The sequence below is a fragment of the Chlorocebus sabaeus genome, chromosome 4, assembly GCF_047675955.1.
Source record: "Chlorocebus sabaeus isolate Y175 chromosome 4, mChlSab1.0.hap1, whole genome shotgun sequence".
NCBI classification, from domain to species: domain Eukaryota; kingdom Metazoa; phylum Chordata; class Mammalia; order Primates; family Cercopithecidae; genus Chlorocebus; species Chlorocebus sabaeus.
In genome coordinates this window covers 837,101-856,702 of record NC_132907.1, presented here as the reverse complement: position 1 = coordinate 856,702, position 19,602 = coordinate 837,101, and the positions used below count along the sequence as shown (strand labels likewise).

General features: G+C 40.1%; 1 protein-coding gene and 1 long non-coding RNA gene across 3 annotated transcripts in view; one reads left to right on the top strand and one right to left on the bottom strand.

Moving 5' to 3' along the window:
• The window catches only part of LOC119618331 (uncharacterized), a 98,727-nt gene that overhangs the window by 43,164 nt on the left and 35,961 nt on the right, over positions 1-19,602 (top strand). The window lies entirely within an intron of this gene.
• The window catches only part of PCSK1 (proprotein convertase subtilisin/kexin type 1), a 41,209-nt gene that overhangs the window by 10,687 nt on the left and 10,920 nt on the right, over positions 1-19,602 (bottom strand). For both annotated transcript variants that reach the window (XM_007979038.3, XM_073014568.1), the window contains exons 5-9: positions 18,466-18,542; positions 12,934-13,022; positions 9,512-9,684; positions 7,936-8,148; positions 5,374-5,474 (exon numbers count right to left, since the gene is read on the bottom strand). In XM_007979038.3, coding sequence (XP_007977229.2) covers positions 5,374-5,474; positions 7,936-8,148; positions 9,512-9,684; positions 12,934-13,022; positions 18,466-18,542 — 653 coding nt within the window. The remainder of the gene's footprint in view (positions 1-5,373; positions 5,475-7,935; positions 8,149-9,511; positions 9,685-12,933; positions 13,023-18,465; positions 18,543-19,602) is intronic.

The following is a 19,602-nucleotide window of genomic DNA, read 5'->3' as shown; positions in this document are numbered from 1 at the left end:
CCAGTATGCCAGGAACAGGGCGAGTCAGTGTTTTCTCCGGTTTCACACTCTTGCTTATATCACAGCAGTAAGTGACTAAAGGCTCAATGCTTTCATTTTTGGCTTGTTGCATTAATAGGCTACTCCATACCTGACAGCTCAGCTCACCTGAGCTGAGCTCCCGACAGACATACCACTTTACCCCAGAGAGTGACTGACAGAGGCCTTGGAAGGACACCAGTTTTAAGGATCCTCAGTGAGTCCCAGAATGCTTGCCTTATAATCATCTGGTACACTTGTTAATAGAATAGGGCATTTTATTGAAATGCTTGCTTCCTTCCAGTCTTTTAAAAGGAGTTTTAGGTAAAACCTCTTATCAAGGCAGTCAATGGGCAACACAACAGTTTTCCATTTGGATCATCAGTGTGTGCAGGTGCATGTGTGGCGGCAGGAAGGAGGAAGCATATTGAGGAGGCTTAAGACAAGGTGCTGATAATCACGATTATCACATATAGCACACACGTCCTAGAGTTCTGTAGCTGAGCATTTATTTTATATGTAGTTGCAGGTTTTATTGTTTTAAAATTTTCCTTTATCTAGTCTTTGCAAAATATTAAGGAGCTTCATTGTCATGCAATTAGAAAATCCTATTTTTCTAATAAAGTTATTCTTCATTCATGTGCTTGTATTTCATGAATGGAAAGGAGCTGCTAACAACAGTGCAACTCATTCCTGACAGCCTTCCCTTGTTAATTTGTGCTCAATGACATCCACAATAATTAAATTTTTAAACACTGCATTGAATTGCTAATCAAAGATATGTTTACAGAAAATAAAAGCATTCCTTCTCATTAGAAGAGATGGAGATAATGTAATTTGGAAACAAAATTCCAGAGTGAAAAGTCGTAAGAGCTATCTGGTTCAATCTCTAATCATACCTAAATTAACCCAGATCTAAAAAATTTTCTAACTTGGACTTTCTAACATTTCACAACCCACTAAGTCAAGAATTTTTTGTTGTGATTTTTTTCCCAAAGGTTTCACATAGCATTGAAAGTCCATTTCTCTTTCTCCAGGCTTTAATAAAACCAGAAGTTTGGCTCATTTGTTCATTTAATATTTCCAAAGGTGTGAAGGGATTCAATGGTTCACTTCAGAATTTTCCTCACCTATTAAAAATTATTCTGGTTCTTTTGATCTCTCCTCAAGAGGCTGAGGCCATTTTCTACCAGCTTTCTTAGGTACACTCACTACATAATAATAATAGTGCCACAAACATTTACACAAATAATTCCTTTCTTTCTTAGTATATTTATCTCCAAGATGCGCCTACTAACTACCCTAATGGGTTTCTACACAAACACAGGTGGACGAGGTTGTAGGAAAACATAGTGGTAAAAGTAACTCTTTATAGCATTTGTTTCTCAAAACTTGGTTAAAGTATTACTAGCATTAAAAAGTGCCTGGGAGATTTGTTAAAAAAGGAATTCCTAGGTTGCATACCAGAAACTTCTAGGCAGATACAAGTTCTGAATAGTTGCCAGCAAAAGGACCTGGGAACCTGCATGTTGAATAAACTCCCCAGGCAGTGATTCTGTGTGCTGGTGCTTGAGAAACATTGCTTTGGGAAGGAAAGTATTTCTTTGTGCATATTTCAGCCAGCAACCATGCCTTCTCCTTTCCTTTTCTCCTCCCATTCCCCAGCACTCTGGCTATATGACATTGAACACAGCATATTGAGTAGTCTGCTTGTGACAGAAAACTTATGAGAAACTCATAAATGCGTATTCATTTATCAGCCTCAATCTTCTGAACCCTCCTTTCTTTGAGGGGATGATAGGCTGCCATTCAACATTGCCTCTCCCTCCCAGGGCTGTGGGAGGTTACAAGGTGTGGTTGCTGATAGCACAGGCTTTGCAATCAGAGAGACTTGAGTTTGAATTTCTTTGTGGGATCTTGGTTATATATCTCAACCTCTCTAAACCTTATTTTTTTCCATTTATAGGTGAAATTAGTAATTTCTATGTCATAAGAATGTTGTAAGGGTTATAATTAATACTGTATACAAAGAGGCCAGCTGTGTCTGGTCTATAGTAAGAACCTAATTAATATTGGATGCCATTATTTTTGATAAGTTTAGGCAAGGGCTTTTCAGTCTCCATAGTTGTTCCTATGGGATGGCACATGATTAAATGATTTTCTCATTCTTGAGTGCCTTGGGATAAAGCTTGGTCACATGTCTAGAAATTCTGGCATTCAGCTTCGGTATAGACAATTGAAGAGAGTTCAAAAAAATGTTCAATTGAGAACAGAAATCTTAATAATCTCTATGTACCTTGGCAGTAAGGATATAAATGTTAAGATAGATCAGTCATATCTATCTTACTGATGAATTGAATCAAAATGAAGGGAATTAAATTCTTATGATATGCACCTGGGAGATCATAGACTCTTAATATCTCTCAAATCATGAACACCGAGGATCTGGTGAAACCTATAAGCCATTCCCCAGAAATATGGCATATACACATTTATAAGCAATTCTGCATTTAGTTGCAAAGAGATTCATGGACCCCTTGGAACCCATCTGAGTGTTTCACAGAAATGAAACCCCTGCTTTAGAGACTGTCCATCAGAGACTGAGATTAATGAGGCTATATCATTCCTAGATCATTTTCTCCTATATAGAAAAAAGAAGGATCAAATTAGCCAGGCGTGGTGGCACATGCCTGTAAACCCAGCTACTTGGGAGGCTGAGGCATGAGAATTTCTTGAAACTGAGGGGTGGAGGTTGCAGTGAGCCGAGATCACGCCACTGCACTCCAGCCTGGGTGACGGAGTGAGACTCTGTCTCCAAAAGAAAAAGAAAGGGAAGGATTATTTTCTGTATGGGATCATTTTCTACTATACAGAAAAAGAAGACTTGAGGTTTTAGAAACCAAGGATTGCACTTTTATAGCTTCAGCTCTTACATTAAATTGACATTACATCTGTTCAGCAGATGGATATTTCTACTATATTGGTCACTATACAAGGATAGGCCAGGCATGGCTAGTTATATTTACATACATCTGACAGGTGTTGGACAGAGAAAAAAGGCTCTAGACGTAAAATTTTAAGATTGCTTTCTTTTAACAGCTCCCAGGGATTGTAGTCTATATTTTGAAATCTTAAATATAATAAGTCTGTTGCACAGGATCCTATAATCCACAGGACCCTATTTTCTTCCAGTCCAGAACCCTCATCACACCCCAACAATTCACGTTGGATTACCTATACAGGCTGACATTTTCAATCTCAATTCTGAGAATCTTAGGAAATTAGAAGTTTGTAAAAAGTGGTCTGGTTTGACCCCTTCATTTTATAGATGGAAAGACTGAACCCCACAAGTAAATTAACTTGCCTAAGGCCACATAGCTAGTGGTAGAGCTAGAACTCGAAGCCAGGTATTCCTTGCAATTTTCACTGCTTGGACAATTATTTATCAAAGTTAATTTGGATCTGCTGATTCCAATCTCAGCTTGCGTTAATAGATTTTTGGCTTTTGTCCATCACTTCCTATTAAAAGTGAACTTAGATTCTGAACATAGCTTTCCTGGAAAGCCCAATATCTATTTCTAATTGAGCACCTGAATGTACTTCTTCCCTTACCAAACATCTTGCCAGCCCCTCCAGGTAGATGGACTCTTGGTAAAAGCCTTGCTAGACTTCTCTTACTTAGCCACTGTGGCCATCTCATAGCCGAAATACCCAGGAATATACCCCACCTCCATAGGAAGCCCCAGGGATCCAAGAGATAAACAGACTCTCCTGGACAAAGACTCAACAACCTCAGGGCCTTGCCAGTCGTGGCAAAGGCCAAGATGTTCCTCCCTTCTGTTATTACGAACTGAGTCTACTGAACATGACATAAGGACACTGCTTTGTTCTCTCTCTAGAGAATATATAATTTATTCTAGGATAATCTCCTTATTAGGAAGGATAATAGTAATTTACAAGTTTAATCACTTCTAATACGCAACCATAGCACCTGACTTGACATTTCAAGATTCACTGTCACCACGCATCAGAAAGCAGGAATGAGGACACATAAAAAGCTGTGATGTGCAGTGTGAGACAGTTCAATTTTTTCCTTTGTGTTAAGTATCGGACTATTGGGTAATTATGAGAAAAAAAAAGTTAAATCTTTTTTTAACATCATACACTAAAATAAATTCCAGAAGGATTTAGAATTTAAATATGGTAAAGAAACCATAATAAAAGACATATAAATAAATGTTTATCTAATTTGGGGTTGTGAAACTTTTTCTGAGCATAAAAGCAAAGGAAGAAGCCCTGAAGAAACAGACTGACAAACATAACTACATACATATTAACTACATTTCATTAAAAATTACACAGAAACAAATTAAAAGGTAAATGTCAAACTTATAAAGCATCTAACTTTTGTGAACGAAGGCCATAAAACAAAACGAAGGCCATAAAGAAGCAACCCCAGAAGACAAAGAGCTGAAGGGTATGAAATATTGAGCTTCATTAGTAATTAAATACAAGCATATTAAAATGAGATACTGTTTTCGCCTATCAAAATAGCAAATATTTTAAAAGATAATAAAAGTAGTTTTAACAAGGGTTTTGGAAACTGGCACTTTCACACATATATTCCTGGAGGGAATATAAAATGGTACAGTCTTTCAAGGCAGCATCTTGTCAATATGTATCAAAATCATTAAAACATGCTTGCCCTTTGACCCAGAAATTCCAATTCTGAGTGTTTATCCTGAGGAAATTATCAGAGATGACAACTAATATTTACTGACAATGGTGTTTCAGCATGATTAGATGACTTTCACAAAATTTACGTTTATACAATGGAGCACTATGAAAACCTAAAAATCCTGCCTTTAAATCTCATGTCTCCTGATGTGGTTAAATCAGCTCCAGGACTAGGCTTATATATTCAAAGAAAGGAGTTTTTAAACTTGTTCGTAATACTGCCCACTGGAAACTATTTAAACAAAATCCTGCTGGAAGAGAATAAACAAAAGGCATTGTAGCTGAGTGGGAAGAAGATTTGAAGGACAGCATAAGTTTTAAAGGTCAAAGAATATTGACTTAGGAGAAAGTACATTTAATATATTGTAGAATGGGTTTTAAAAACAGATTACAAGATAATGTCTATATTAAGATCCCAATTTTGTAAGATGTGTGTGTGTTAAATCTACATTGAGATGTTAATTATGGTTAGTGACCTCAAAGTGGCAGGAAAGAGCTTGTCTTTATTTGCAGTATTCCAAAATTTCTGCTGTAACCATGTATTCAGGAAAAAAAAAAGTGTTATTAAAAAGGAGAATCAGCATTTGTAAAGGTGATTAGAAGCTTTCCAGGCCTTACTTTGCTTCCAGGGCCAAAGCGAAGATGCCAGCAGCCAGAGGTGCAGAGGCAGAGGTGCCCGTGTGCGTCTCCGTGCAGTCATTGTGCAGGTCAGCGCTCGTCTGGATGACGTCAGGAAGGAGAGAAAGACAGGGAGAACACGTGAGGAGTGTGAGCCTGTCTTGGGGGTTCACTGTACCAAAGGCTGCATCTGCTATGACCAGGAAACTCAGCTGATTCGATTGCCTACTTTCTCCTCTATACCACAGGCGGATGTTTGCCATCTGCTGATATTTCAGTTCACTCTCCTCTATATGCAACTCCTCTATAATTCTGGCAGCAAGATGCCTTTTCTGGGGATGAAGTACTCCCACTATGAATATTTTCTTTTCTGAGATTCCCAAACGAAATGCTGTCTATAAAAAACAAAGTTTCAAAAATCACTGTGAATCATGCTGGCCCATTAATCATCAGGTCCATTGTGTTTGGTCTGGCATATTTAGAAATTCTGTCTCATACAAAACTCCCTTTTGCCTTCAGATTGACGTTTGGCTGCCTCTTCAGCACAAGGATATGAAGCCATCCTGGTCTTAGCCACTTGAACTACTTGCACAAAAAATGCTTAGTATGTAGTTTGCACTCACTGTTGAACTAGATTTGATACCTGTGAATTGGTGTCCACATTTGCACTTTGAGGAAAATGGTGGGTCCTTAAAATGAAAAGTGTGCTGGACTTAGTCCTGGGTTCAAATTCTCTAACTGCTACTTAATAGAGTTGTCCTCGGGCAAGTCATTTGGCTCCCCATTTGTAAAATGTGATTTATATTTTCTGACTCATAGGCTGAGACTTAACCGAGATGTTCTCTGTGAAAATAGTTTTACATAATTTTCTTGCAAGTAAGGAATTAGCCCAGCTAACTTTAGGGTAATGAAGAGATTGCCGAGATGAAGGGAAGAGACTAAAAAGACTTCCTGTCTGCCATAAGGACCACGGCGCTGCTGGTTGGGCCAAGGGATTACTAACAAGACACCCACCCAGGCTCCAGCACTGAAGTTCTAGCTCGGTATTTCGATGTGTGGGAGGGACGTGTAAAAAAATAATTTGTTCTATTATCACCTCCATTGGCTTCCTGCTTGGAGTTGCTGAATTTCTCAAGTTATGATGGCTCCGCTCCTCAGAGGGCTGCGGAAGCAAGGTTGCCCTTTTTACCTGTTGACGCAAGCAAGCCCCCAGAGATGACTATGCTGAGGAAAAGGTTTGCGTAAGAAAAAGGTTATGTTACTGAGGCTGTCTCAAATAGAATCCACCAGCTGTCTCTCCTAAGGCTGGCTTTCTTATGGAGGGAGTTTTACAAAGATAGAAAATCTTTCTTCTGCTTCAGCGCAGGGTACTCCAGATAAGGAACAGTCTACGAAATGGTGATTCTGAAATGCCTAACAGGCCGTTTTCTAAAGGGAGCTCTGGACACCCGGGAATGTCTGGAAATGACAACAGCCAGGAACTCTGGAGACAAGTGGGGCAGATGTCTGATATGCCCCTTTCAAAACCTGTAAGATATGCCTGCCATAAAAACCCCTGGGTGGAATGTCACTGTCTACTACTTGAGTAGCTGAAGAGATGCGCATGAAAAGCAGGCCCACACTTCTAAGTTGAGACCACAGCTTTACTGTCTAAACTAGGTTACAGAAGTGATCCTGCATGAAGAAGATATTCATGCTGACAATTTTGTTGAGATGCCATTAATAGGAATCTTGCATGCATTCCAAGGTCATTATTATAGGGTTCACCCACCCTCTAATTAGATCATGACCTGCTATTTCATTGAGATAGGATCTATACACTTTAGCTAGTTGGTGCTTTCTGTGTCAGGAGTTAAACTGGGGGCTTCACATTTTTAAATTAAAAGTGTCTCCCTTTGTTCTCAAAGCCCCTAAATGCCCCTCCATCATCATGTCCTTGAAGGGAAATCCAATAATTGCCCTTGGCCATCTGACTCATGGAAGCAAAGGCACAGGCAAGCGTGGGCTGGAGGAGCTCTCTGAGCATACAGCCTCCCTGAGCTGCTTACCCAGATGCTGAGCAGTTCACCTCAGGGGACACTGAAACTGCTATTTTCCTGCGGGTCATCCATTCTTAGGAGACATAGGTGGTGTAGACTCTGTATTTTTATCATCTGCTACAGGCCAAGTCAGACTATATCCCTGCTGTTAAAGGATCAGCAAGTACAAAGGTGATAAGGCCCCTACAACGGTGAAATCTCCTTTAAGACTGTTTCCAGGGAGGCATCAGACAAGCAGGAAAGACGTTTGGAATCTCGGCTGTGTAATGACAGGTTTGGTGGCTTCTCAAGGCTGGGTTTAAAAATGACAGAGGGGAAGATCATCTTGGCAGAAGTGTCATTATCCCTGGAGAGAAAACTTTCTGATGGATGCCAGCCTTTCAAGCGAGTAAGTGTGAGTCTCCCCAACTGAGACATCAAGCTTAAGCAAATCAATCGTACCAAAGGTCAGTTAGGGGAATCATTTTGTATGCATGCCACGCTCTCCTACCTAAGCAGAGAGAATTAGACAAAAGCAACATACGATTCTCTGGTCGGTGTAATCCCCGCTGCTGTAAGAGGTGGCCAGTGTGGAGGAGCACTTCTCAGCATACCAGGGGGATAGGCCTTGCTGGGAGGCACTGCTGATGGAGATGGTGTAGATGCTGTCTGTGTAGCCATCACAGTCACAATTATCTCCCTGACGCCCCCCGTTTCCCGAAGCCCAGACGAAGATGGACCCCTTTCCCTGTCTCCCCTAAAGGAAAAGCCAGAATGCATATCATCTGTTATCATCTATTGGGGTCACTGTTATATCCCAATAAAACCCCCAACAACTACGTGTGTGAAATTCTCAGAGGCAGCCTTTTGGGATCTATTTTCAATTCCAGATCTTTTGACTTCAGTGTTGGAAATCTCACAAGGCTGTGTATTATAAGCCACTGGACCCTGGCCCTGCCAGTCTCTGGGCCCTCCTGGGGTAGGGCTGAGCACACGCTTTTCATTCTTATACAGATTCATAATCTAGCGTTTTGCACTTGCTCGTATTTTTCCACCCTTCTCTTGGTTTGTGTCACTGCACTTGAATCTTTGAACTTCCTCTCTTTCTTTCTGCTTCAATCTTCTGGCTGACTGATAGAATGACAAAATTAGGAATTATTCAGATCTGCCTTGCAGCTGCATTAAAAGGGACTCTTCAATTGAATGGAACTCGTCAAAGCCGCCCTTTCTATGATTTTTCAATTTGTGCTCTCCAGAGTTTCTACTTTTGTTTCATCTTGTGGAGCACAAGGCTTTAGAATCTGTGCAAGAATACAGTAAACCCAAGTGACAGAGCAACCCAACCAAGGCACGGGTATTCAACAGGCACGTGCAGAGCAGAAGGCAGCACGTTTCTATATTTGAAAAGCATTTCCAGAGCACTTGGAAGAAGTCTGGGTATTTTTTTTACTAGTGTAAAAACCCAAAGGCAGCAGGAAAATGAGTAAGGAGAAAGAAATGTCCAGAAGTACTTTTAAAATAAATATGCTAAAAGTAATACATTTCCATTCAACCTCAGACCCAAATAGGGAAAACTCATTTTACTTATTTATTTTTATTTTTGAGGAAGGGTCTCACTCTGTCACCCAGGCTGGAGTGCAGTGGTGCAATCTCAGCTCACTGCAACCTCCGCCTTCTGGGGTTCAAGCAATTCTTGTGTCTCAGCCTCCCGAGTAGCTGGCGCTATAAGCATCTAAGTTGAGACCATGGTTTTACTGTCTAAACTAGGTTGCAGAAGAGTGCAACCTAGTTACACCTGGCTAATCTTTGTGTTTTTAGTAGAGGTGGGGTTTCTCCATGTTGGCCAGGCTGGTCTCAAATGCCTGGCCTCCTTCGCCTCCCAAACTGCTGGGATTATAGGCGTAAGCGACCGCGCCTGGCCACAAATAGGGAAAACTTTCTTAAGCCTTAACTCTCATCCCTCTGAAGAATGATTTGGTTCTCTAACTGCTTTAAAATTGTAAAGGACTTTGTTAAGATATCTACAACAATGTTTTTCCATGTAACCTAAGTGTTTTTCCTTCTCCCCATATCCAGATGGTCAGGTTTCATTTCATGTGGGTCTATGTTAAGCGTCTTACCTGTTTGACACCATATTCAAATGCCTTCTGGGCTAGCCGGCCAGGCCCCTCCACAGTTTTCCCATCATCATTAGGGCCCCAGCTTGCACTATAAATGTCTATGTGTCCAGGATTGAATCCAATTGAACTGGCCTCAATAGCATCCGTCACAATGCCATCCAGCATTCTTATGCCTGAGAAACAAAATAAACAAACACACACAAAGGTTGATGTCAGTGTGTACATGGACAAAAGCCCAATACTCTTACTATTTGTATTTTTAAAGGACTTTAAGAGTCAAGAACCAGGTAACTACTAGATGTCCCCAATTTCTGTAACTCAGCTACTGACACCACAGAAGGAAGGAACATGTCACTGCACCCATAAGCTTTTTTGTCGCACTTTGGAGATAATACTATGCACTGTTTAGGCAGCTGTGATTTTTTTTGGCGGGGGGAGTCCCACTCAAGGCTCTATTCCCAGCGATACCTCTGGGCATTGAGTCTGAAGTGGAGCCACATCCTTGGATGAGAGGAAGTGGCAGTGATTGTTGCCAATTACAAAATGTTTGCCCTCTCTCCCACCCCAACTAAATGGCAGGCCAGCTTTTAGAAAGACCCTCCAAGCAGCCCTCCCGTGATGCACCTGCTCATGGCTGTCCCACAAATGGCTGTGGCCCAGTCTGTGCCACACAAGGACTCTGGACAGGAAACATGTAGCTTCAAAAGATCTAGCCACAACAGGAAACTAACAAATAGGGAAAGAAGCACTTTTGTTTCTAAGCCCTGATTAAAAATAACCCAGAGGCCATCCTTTCATGTGTTTGCTAAGAAACATTTTCAAGGAACATGCTTCCTTTTCTTCTAAAATAATCTCAAGGATGAAATCATTGCCATGGATTTCACTCCCGAGGGGGAATCATTTTTCATCAGGACAACGTAGGTGCAGTAGCTCTTCGTGCTTTCCAACAAGCTGTCACCAGTCATCAGACTTATGAATTCAAGAGCCAGGAAGGCAAAAGCAATCTGGACAGATTACAGGCAGCTACCTGGTTATTTCTGGCTTCAGGCTCATAATGCAATAAAGTGCACAGCCTTAGATTTTCACACTTATTTACTATGGAGCAAAGGTAAAATGATAAGTAATTGATATGATCAGTGAAAGCTGTATTTGTGAAAAAGAAATTGCTTAAAAATGCATTTAGGGCCAGGTGCAGTGGCTCATGCCTGTAATCCCAACACTTTGGGAGGCCGAGGTGGGTGGATCACTTGGGACCAGGAGTTCAAGACTAGCCTGGCAAACATGGAGAAACCCCATCTTTACTAAAAATATAAAAATTAACCAGGCATGGTGGTGCACACCTATAATCCCAGCTACTCAGGAAGCTAAGGCACAAGAAATGCTTGAACCCGGGAAGCAGAGGTTGCAGTGAGCTAAGATTGCACCACTGCACTCCAGCCTGGGCAACAGAGCCAGACTCTGTCTCAAAAAAAAAAAAAAAAAAAAAAATGCATGTAGGAAAAATATCCCAGCTCTGCTTCTTACTAGCTGGGGACTCTTGGGCAAGCCACTTAACCCACTGTACCTCAGTTTCTTCACCTATACAATAGGGATGATAAAAACAGCTCATGTGCATTCATTATGTGCAGCCACCAAACCACAGGCTTTACATGTATAAACTCATCTAAACCTTGCAACCACCATTCGAGGTGAGTGCTGTAATTCTCCTCACTTTATAAATGGAGAGATTCAGACCAGGGAGGGATAGTGACTTGCTCAAGGCCACACAGCTTGAAATTGGGGAGCCAAAATTTGAACCCTACAAATCTAGCCCCTAAATCTGTTAACCACCAGGATGCACTGTCTATAATATGTTGTAGAGTAATTCACTGACATACGATAGGTGCCTAATACATGAAGATTATTGGTAAAAAAATGCATTTGGGGTCAGATCATCAAAGGATGGAGTAATGGAAAACATCAGGAGGCTTGGAATCTTGTGTTTCAGTTCTACACTGCCACAAACTAGCTTTCATTACCTTGAGAAGCTTGCTTCTGATCCTTTCTCTACCAAATAAAGGGATCAGATGATTCTGTCACAAACAATAGCTGTTTAGTTCATTATGACTTAAAGAGTGAATTCTTTTACTAGCTGATTACATAATTTGTGCTTCTCCCTTCATTTTTTTAAAAAAAATTAACAGAACACTTTGAAGATGTTAGTATCAAAGGAATCAGAAATGACACTTAAAATCTAAGAGTGCCCTGTATTCATGAAAGACGCATTACATGTCAGGATGTATATTTATTTGATTTCTAAAAAGGAATACATAACCAAATGCAAGGTATACTCATGTAGAGTTTATGAGGTTTAATTGTAATTGACATGTTCTACAATAGATTCTTTTTGTGATTATAGTTTTTGAAAACCGAATTAAACTTGAAGCTTATAACATAACCTGAAACCCTGAGGTAGGGATAGCATAAAGAGGAGATACAATTTTTATCTTTTCTGTTGGCCCCTGCAGATCCACTTTCCACTCTTCTCCATTAGAACATGGACTGCATCAATGGGCTCTCTCTTTCCATTGGGTTCAGCCAACTGAAGACACCAGCAAGAGGGTGGGAATCAAGAGGAGAATGAGGTGCCTATGCCCCTGGATCCCCTTTGCCTAGAAGTAGCTCTCCTTTGCCTGAATCCCCTTTGCCTAGAAGTAGCTCTGTTGTTGTACTCAAGGCCTATCCAGTGGCTCTCTCCTGTGACTACAGCTTTTCCTCTCTATTTTCTACAGGTTTCTCCTTCCCTTTGCTTCTTAAGGCTAAAGGTGGTAACGTCTGCCTACCGCTTCTTAGCCCCTTGTTGGTTTTCTCTAATACTTGTAAACAGTTTCTTTATTAAAATGTCCACAGTTGCCCTAATGCAACTTACCATGCGTGTCCCCATAAGGACACTGATGAAAACAATTAGAGATTCTACATCCTTGCTATAAAAGATAAAATTTGGCTACTTAATATAATAAGTACGTATTTTTTAAAACGTTGAAGCTGTTCTTTTCTATAAAGTGAAGAACTTCTACAGAATCGAGAGGCAGGAAAAGTCTTTGCCTAAATTTACCTCCTCCTTCTGTTTCCTCAGCAAGCACTCAATAACAAACCATTCTAAATCAGAACATAGAGAAAATTAGATTTGGTTCAAATGCTATTCAGCATTTCTACATGTTTTTTCCTGCAAAGATGTATAGGCTATATTCAACTATCCATTTTCTAGGAATCCATATCTATTGACTTGCTTGCAAATCATATTCAGGTCCTGTAGCAACTTTTGCATGGGGCTAATTTCTTCCTCCAGTTGTTAAAAAGAAAAGCTCCCCTCCCCCATTCACAATGGGTGACATAAGCTTCACATTGAAGTGCCAAACTGTAGGGACAATCCTCTGTTTTACCTCCAACTTTGGAATTGTATGCAACTCCAACCCCGCATTTGTGATTATTTGCTTGCATGGCAATTTCTCCTGCACATCTGGTCCCATGTCTGAGGGTTGAAAAATAAGAATTATAAAACATACAGAAGAACAAACATTTGTTTTGCATATGAATAAATTAATGGGGCATAGATATATTAACTTTTTGTCAGCCTTGTTACTGCTTTTGTTTTTGTTTTAGATTACTGTGACATAAAACTTATGTTCAAATGAAGGGCACAAGTACTAGAGCCAAAGTATGTGATTTCAAATTCTGGCTTCTGCCATTCACTAAGGGTGTGACCTTGGGTAAGTTACTTGTCCTCAAAGACTCGGTCACATGACAAATTATATGTAAAGCACTTAGAACAGTGGATGGCAGAGAGTAAGAACCCAGTAAGTGTTAACTATTGATACAATTATAAGAACTCCGACATTCAGAAACAATTTCAAAGAAATGACTTCTGCTTTGTACTTTTTGGTAGCAAAGTGGCTCCTCACTTTTCTCCCTAGTGACTGCCTTGGATTAGATTATCCCTGATCAGCCTTAGTAGGAGATGATAGAACAAGCCCCTATTAAGCCCTTCTCCTCTCCTCTAAATGTACGCACGCTAAAATATCTGAAGATCATCTGGTACCAAGAGGAGCTTGAGATATCTGCAAGACAGTCTCGGCTAATTGGAAAGCCAAGATGCTCCTGAAATCCTAACTGGGGCCAGAAGCCTGAACATGATTGGTTTTGCAGTTAAGCAAAGAGAGTAATTTATGATTTCAGAGTATTTGGAAGAAAAATGCATCTTCAGAACACCAAATTCCACCGTTAAAGCATCAGTTCTGAAATTCTGAGGATGATAATTGTCTTTTCCCACCACCGTCCTGACTCAGGAGCGTCAGTAAGCCAAAAGCACATGAATGTGAATTCATTTATTTCATGATTTTCTGTTGTGGAAACAACCTGTAACAGTGTGAAGGCTGTTGGTGGCTTGGAGGAGTCTATCAGATATACCAACATAGAGTGAAAGAGAGGAAGGGTTAGCTCTGAGCAATAATTTTGACCAGTTACATTTCAGTTCTACTATACTGACCATCTATTAATTCAGCATAGCATGGAATATAAAATTCCTAAATTGACTGAGCCCTCAAGAAGAGTTGTTTGACTTCTCTTTTTCCTAAAGTAACAAAGATGATTTTCTGGTCTTCTTCCACAAAATAAGATTCCTGCTCCTTCATGTTAATCCTGGCTAGGAATTCTAAGTCAGGACAATATAATTATCTTTAATTCAAGATCTTCCCTGATGCAGCAAACACTTGCTTCTTTTATGTATGCTAGAATTTTCCTTTTTGGGAAACTTGCCCTCCTGACATTTTGTGATTTTTTTCAATCTTGGGGCCCCTGCTCTCAGACAGCTTTCAAGGACTGATGCAGATTATAGGGAAGAAACCCTACTCTTTCTTGGGAATCATGAGGTTTAAGTTCCATGTGAGTCATATGGGTCTTGCTCTGCCAGGCAGGATTCTATTGAAAGTGACGCCAAGTGGAGGCGAGCAGCACTAAAGATGGAAGCAGAGTTCTTGGTGTCCTGAGAACATATTGTCTGAGCTCTTGGATGTTGCAACATCAGAAACTAGAACATCACTTGGGTGAATATTTTTTAAATCCCTTTGTTACTTAATGTTTGAGTTAGGATTCTTTCATTTGCAACTGAAGCCGTCCTGACCACACCCATTCTCTGAGAAAAGTGTGCACATCTGAACACACAGAAGGCACCTTATGCTTTGTGGATGGATTAACGCTCTTTGTCTTAGTAGAAGGAGTAATTCAGTTGTCATCTCCCAGAAATGTACTTCCAGAAGTTACCACTGCCTTCTTATTTATTTCCATGTATACAGGATGGGAGACAGGGCTCAGGTCAGCAAAAGAATCCAGCGCAAGTCTTCAGCCTGAGCCAACAGAATCAACCTGCTGACAGACATCCCCAGGAGTGTGCCTTCGTCCTAAAACATGATACAGTGTGACAGCACCTATTATTTATCTCTCCTTGTATATGGAGGACTATTCTCTAGTGAAAGCTGCAGGAGGATCATGGTACAAATATGTGTTGACATGTTTTCCTCCTCTTATCCTCACATTCCACCTCCAAACGTTGAGAGAAAGAGAAGTGTTCCTATGTCATTCTTTATAGGCTGCAGCTCTTTTTCTTTTCTAAGTGAGGTGCTGCAGTAAAAGAACTCTCTATTATCTTAGAACAATGGTAGTAACTGGCATTTAAACAAAATGATTTATTTAAAAATTATTCCACGAGATAGTTGAAATACTACCCTTATTTTGGTTAAAATATCCTTGTCACACTTGTTATTTAACTAGAAAAACAGTCTGTAATTGGTGTTGAAATACTGAATACAGATTTATGCCAGCTTAATAGTAAGCATTACCTGCACTGTTAAGTTTTTATTATTTAGTGATTCCTCTTTTGGCTTTCAGAGTAGCATTCAAATGCAGCCTCTATTAATCTCATTTACATGGTAATAAAGAACAGCAGCAATACAGATAGTTTGAAGAGATAATACTCTTGGAATTGGGATATAATACCTCTCCAATTGCTGTAAAGGCCAAGACAAAATGGGGCCATCCATTTTCCAAACCTAAGGGATTTATGTCTGACAATATGCTAGGAGGCAACTCTACTTTTTTATTATACCTTCTGATAAATGATAAGGATGCCACCTTTTTGGTTGATAGTCAAGAGGATCCTGAGACAGAGTTGCTCATTATGTCATTTCCAAATAGCAGATTCTGAATTGGCTCAGAAAATTGACTTGTCTCTGCTGCTCCCATCAGATGATATTATTCTTGTCATGTTGATTTCTCACTGAAAGGAGGTCTACCTCAGTTACTAAATGAATAGTTGTGATCATTATCATCATTATCATCACCACAGCAAACACTTATTTAACTTTTTTATGTACCAGTGTCCAAGCCATATATGTATGTATGCCCAAGCCAAATAGCCTTGTCGCACATGTTATTTATCATTTTATATATATATATCATTTAATATATATACCTATAAACTCACTTAAAACCTCTAACTCAATGAAGTATTATATGTGTTATATAATACTTATTATGTATAAACTCACTTAATACCTCACTCTCTCTCTCTCTACACAGATATATATATAAAATCAGTTAATACCTCTAACTCAAGGAAGTAGATTCTTTTTCAAAAGATGATAAAACTTAAGCACAAAGAAGTTAAATAATTTGCTCAAGATCACCCAACTACTAAGTGGCAGATCTAAAATTTGACCTAAATTTGGCTCCCAAGTCTGCTCTTAACTGTTGGGCTATGCCATGCTTTCTCAATGCTATGTGGAAGGTTCACAGCAGGCTATGATCTGGAAGCTCAGAGCTTTCAGGCACAAAACAAATAGCATTATATGAGCTTCTTCCCTGGGGCCTTTGCAGCTCCCTGAGTCAGGGAAATTTTATTTTATTATAATTATTACATTCATATATATAAAACAACTATTATAAATGCTGTACTATGAGATCCCCTTTGTTTTGAGGAAGGTCTGAGTATTCCATCTCCTGACTGGAGAAACTCCAGAGAATATCATTTCATCAAGAATTCACCCACTATGCAGCCATCACACAAGTTATCACCCACACTGGATCCTGAGGCCAGACTCGGGCTCTGCCTGGAAGGACCGAATACTGGAAGGAGCCAGTGCCTCCATCTAAGTCACCTCAGCTGCACTCAAGTTTCTGGGAACAGATTTCCCAAGTACTTTCTTCCAAGTACTTATTACCCATTTCCTCAGGAAGTTCATTTAAGAAACATAGGGAGAAGGTACGTCGTCACCCATTTTAGGGGAAGAAAATGGAGTAGAGGCAGAGAGAAGTAGTGATTTCCCCAGGTCACCCTCTCCTCTGGGAATTGGCAAAGCCATAACTACATTACAAGGCTGTGCCCCAAAACAGGAGAAATCCCTACTGGTCCTGCATTATCCTGCTTCAGTCATACAGTGAAAAGTTTGTCTGAGGGTCTGCTGTAAGCTCTCGAGACACTCTCACTTTCCTCCAAAGGTACCCCTGCCAGAGGTTCCTATTGTATTTTTACTGGAATGTTTTCACCTCTAAGGGGTATTTGCAGTTAACCCCTTTACTCAACCTCAAAGAAATAAATGGTACTGAAAGAAGTCATATGCCTGAACTATCCACAAGCTTCCCATTCTCCCCAAGGAAGAAATAAACACCCAGAAGTTGAGGCCAAGTCCATGTGCCCCAGCCTCCCATCCTGGGGTTTGTTGGCTTTCTGGAGGGAGGAATATCCAAAGAAAGAAATAACTTTAGATCCATATTACTGCACCAGCCACTTTGGAGTTCTGAGGGAGAATAAGGGAGGGAGGAAGGGAGGAAGTGAGAGAGAGGCAGAGAGAGAGACAGAGACAGACTTGTCTGACTCAAGTTGGGTAACAGTCCAAGAGACAGAGCCATCCAGAGAGAAGAGAGAAGCATTCATGTGACATATACCAAGAGCTATTAGATGCTTGGCTTTTTCCATCCTCACTTGTTGTAGCAAACCCTAATTTTGACCTTGGTTTTGATCATTTTGGTGTAAGTCTCTTCTGTGTAGAGAAAATGAAGAGGAAAGGTTGAATGTCTCCTTAATGTCTGTGAGAACATCGGTATGAACAAAGATGGTTTCTCCCATGGGCATGGACACGTTGAGGGTCCACATGCCTAGAGGGTGAAGTTTCTTTGGGACTAGGAGAGAAGTTGAAAGTCTCTTGCTTCTGGGTCTTTCTTTCGCCTCTCACTTTAGAAGATTGTGCTCTTGGCCTCTGTGGCTCTTGGCCTCTCTCACCACAATGTGGCTTCAAGGGACAGAGAGTTAATCTGAGAGTTGGGTGCTGTCTCCTCTCTTTCCTATGGCCTTATAGCAGCAGGAACTCTGGAGGAGACTTCCCACTGGCTCAATGCCCTGGAGACTGCATTGGATTCAGGGGTCAGAACTCAGAGGCATTTCTCTTGTCTGGAGTCTGGCCATGCTTTTCTGAGAGAACTGGTGATGGTGACTGTAGCCACCGTCGGAAGTTGTGGGCATTGTTCATATCCATTTCTTTACATATATTTATTTTCATGACTAACATAAAGCATGTTGCTAAGAGTAAAAGATTCATAGAGGAATTGAGGGGAGGGATGGGCTTAAAGTGTGTACTCTTTATGTCTCAAATATTCTTTCTAAAGCTACAACAATTCAGTAACATTTGAGAGGAGAATTTCATAATGTAAGAAGTTTAATGAAAATATGGTTCTATAAACTAAAGGGAATATAAAAATAGAAACTTTGGTTTCTGTTTTAAAAGCAACAAAATATTGTCGTATGGATGTTGTGCATTAACATTTTCTGAGCGCTGAAATGTGGATGAAATGTATGGTATAATTTTCTCAAACAAGATAAAAGCATTGTAAAGTACTTTATTTCACCCAATTGCACATTTACTCACTTGTTCTCATTTGTGGGATCATATCGGGGAAATGGATCATGGTCATTATCATTAAAATCATAGCTAGCCTCTGGATCCTAAAGAAACAACAAAAAACAACACTGTGACATCATAAAAAAAAAAAAAAAGCATCACTTCCCAAGGTACCTTATACCTTCCCATCCTGGCTGATAGCTCAAAAGCCTGCATTTTAGCGTTTCTGGCCGAGTCACTGAATATTTATTATACCCACAAACCAGGCAGACATGATGAACACAACCAGCATTCAATTCTCAGTGAATGTTACCAAGCTTATGGTTCACAGACACTCATAGGATATTGGAGTTGGAAGGAATCAGTTTACTTAGTTCAGTCACCCCAGTTTTCAGATGAGAAAATTGAGGCCCAGAGAAGTTAAATGACTTCCCTAAGGCCATAAAGCTAGTTAGTGATACTTTGACACTCATCTCTCTTATGAATATAGGTGCAAAGAGGTGGCTGGAGATGGGACTCAGGTCCATGGTGTTCTCCTTCAGCCTCCCAGGCACACTAAATAAACATAATTTAATTCGAGAGAGGGTGCTTGAAATTCAAGACAAGATTCCAGGTTCCCCTCCTTTTTCCAACCCCGTAGCTACACTTAAACGCCTTCCACATACCATTACTGTTACTTTTCAATGCTTTCCGTATATTTCAATCATTCCTAATTTCTACTCTGTGCTACTATTTGTCCTTCTCTTTTCCTTAGCTCTTTAGCTTGGCATTATAGCCGGGGAATGTTTGATAGGTGGAAAGGATGAGAGACAAGGGATAATCTTAAAGATGAAACACCAGCCTCCTGATCTAAAGACCTAAGATATATGATGGTGTTCATACTATATTATAAACTTCATAAACAATGAAACAAATTGTTTTTTTATTTATTTTCCCATTTCTAGAAAACTTTTCCTTTCTCAGCTTGGCATAGGTGCATTGTGTGTTATTCACTTTGGATTTGCATGGAAGAAATCACATTTATATAATTTTACAATGTCAGGGATATAGACTCATAAAAGAGGTGAGGAGGGAAACTGTGGAAATGATCTCAGGCAAGGGGCTTAATTTGATTACTTTAATGCCCCAAACACTGAGCAACTCAAAGTCATTGGATTTTGGTAA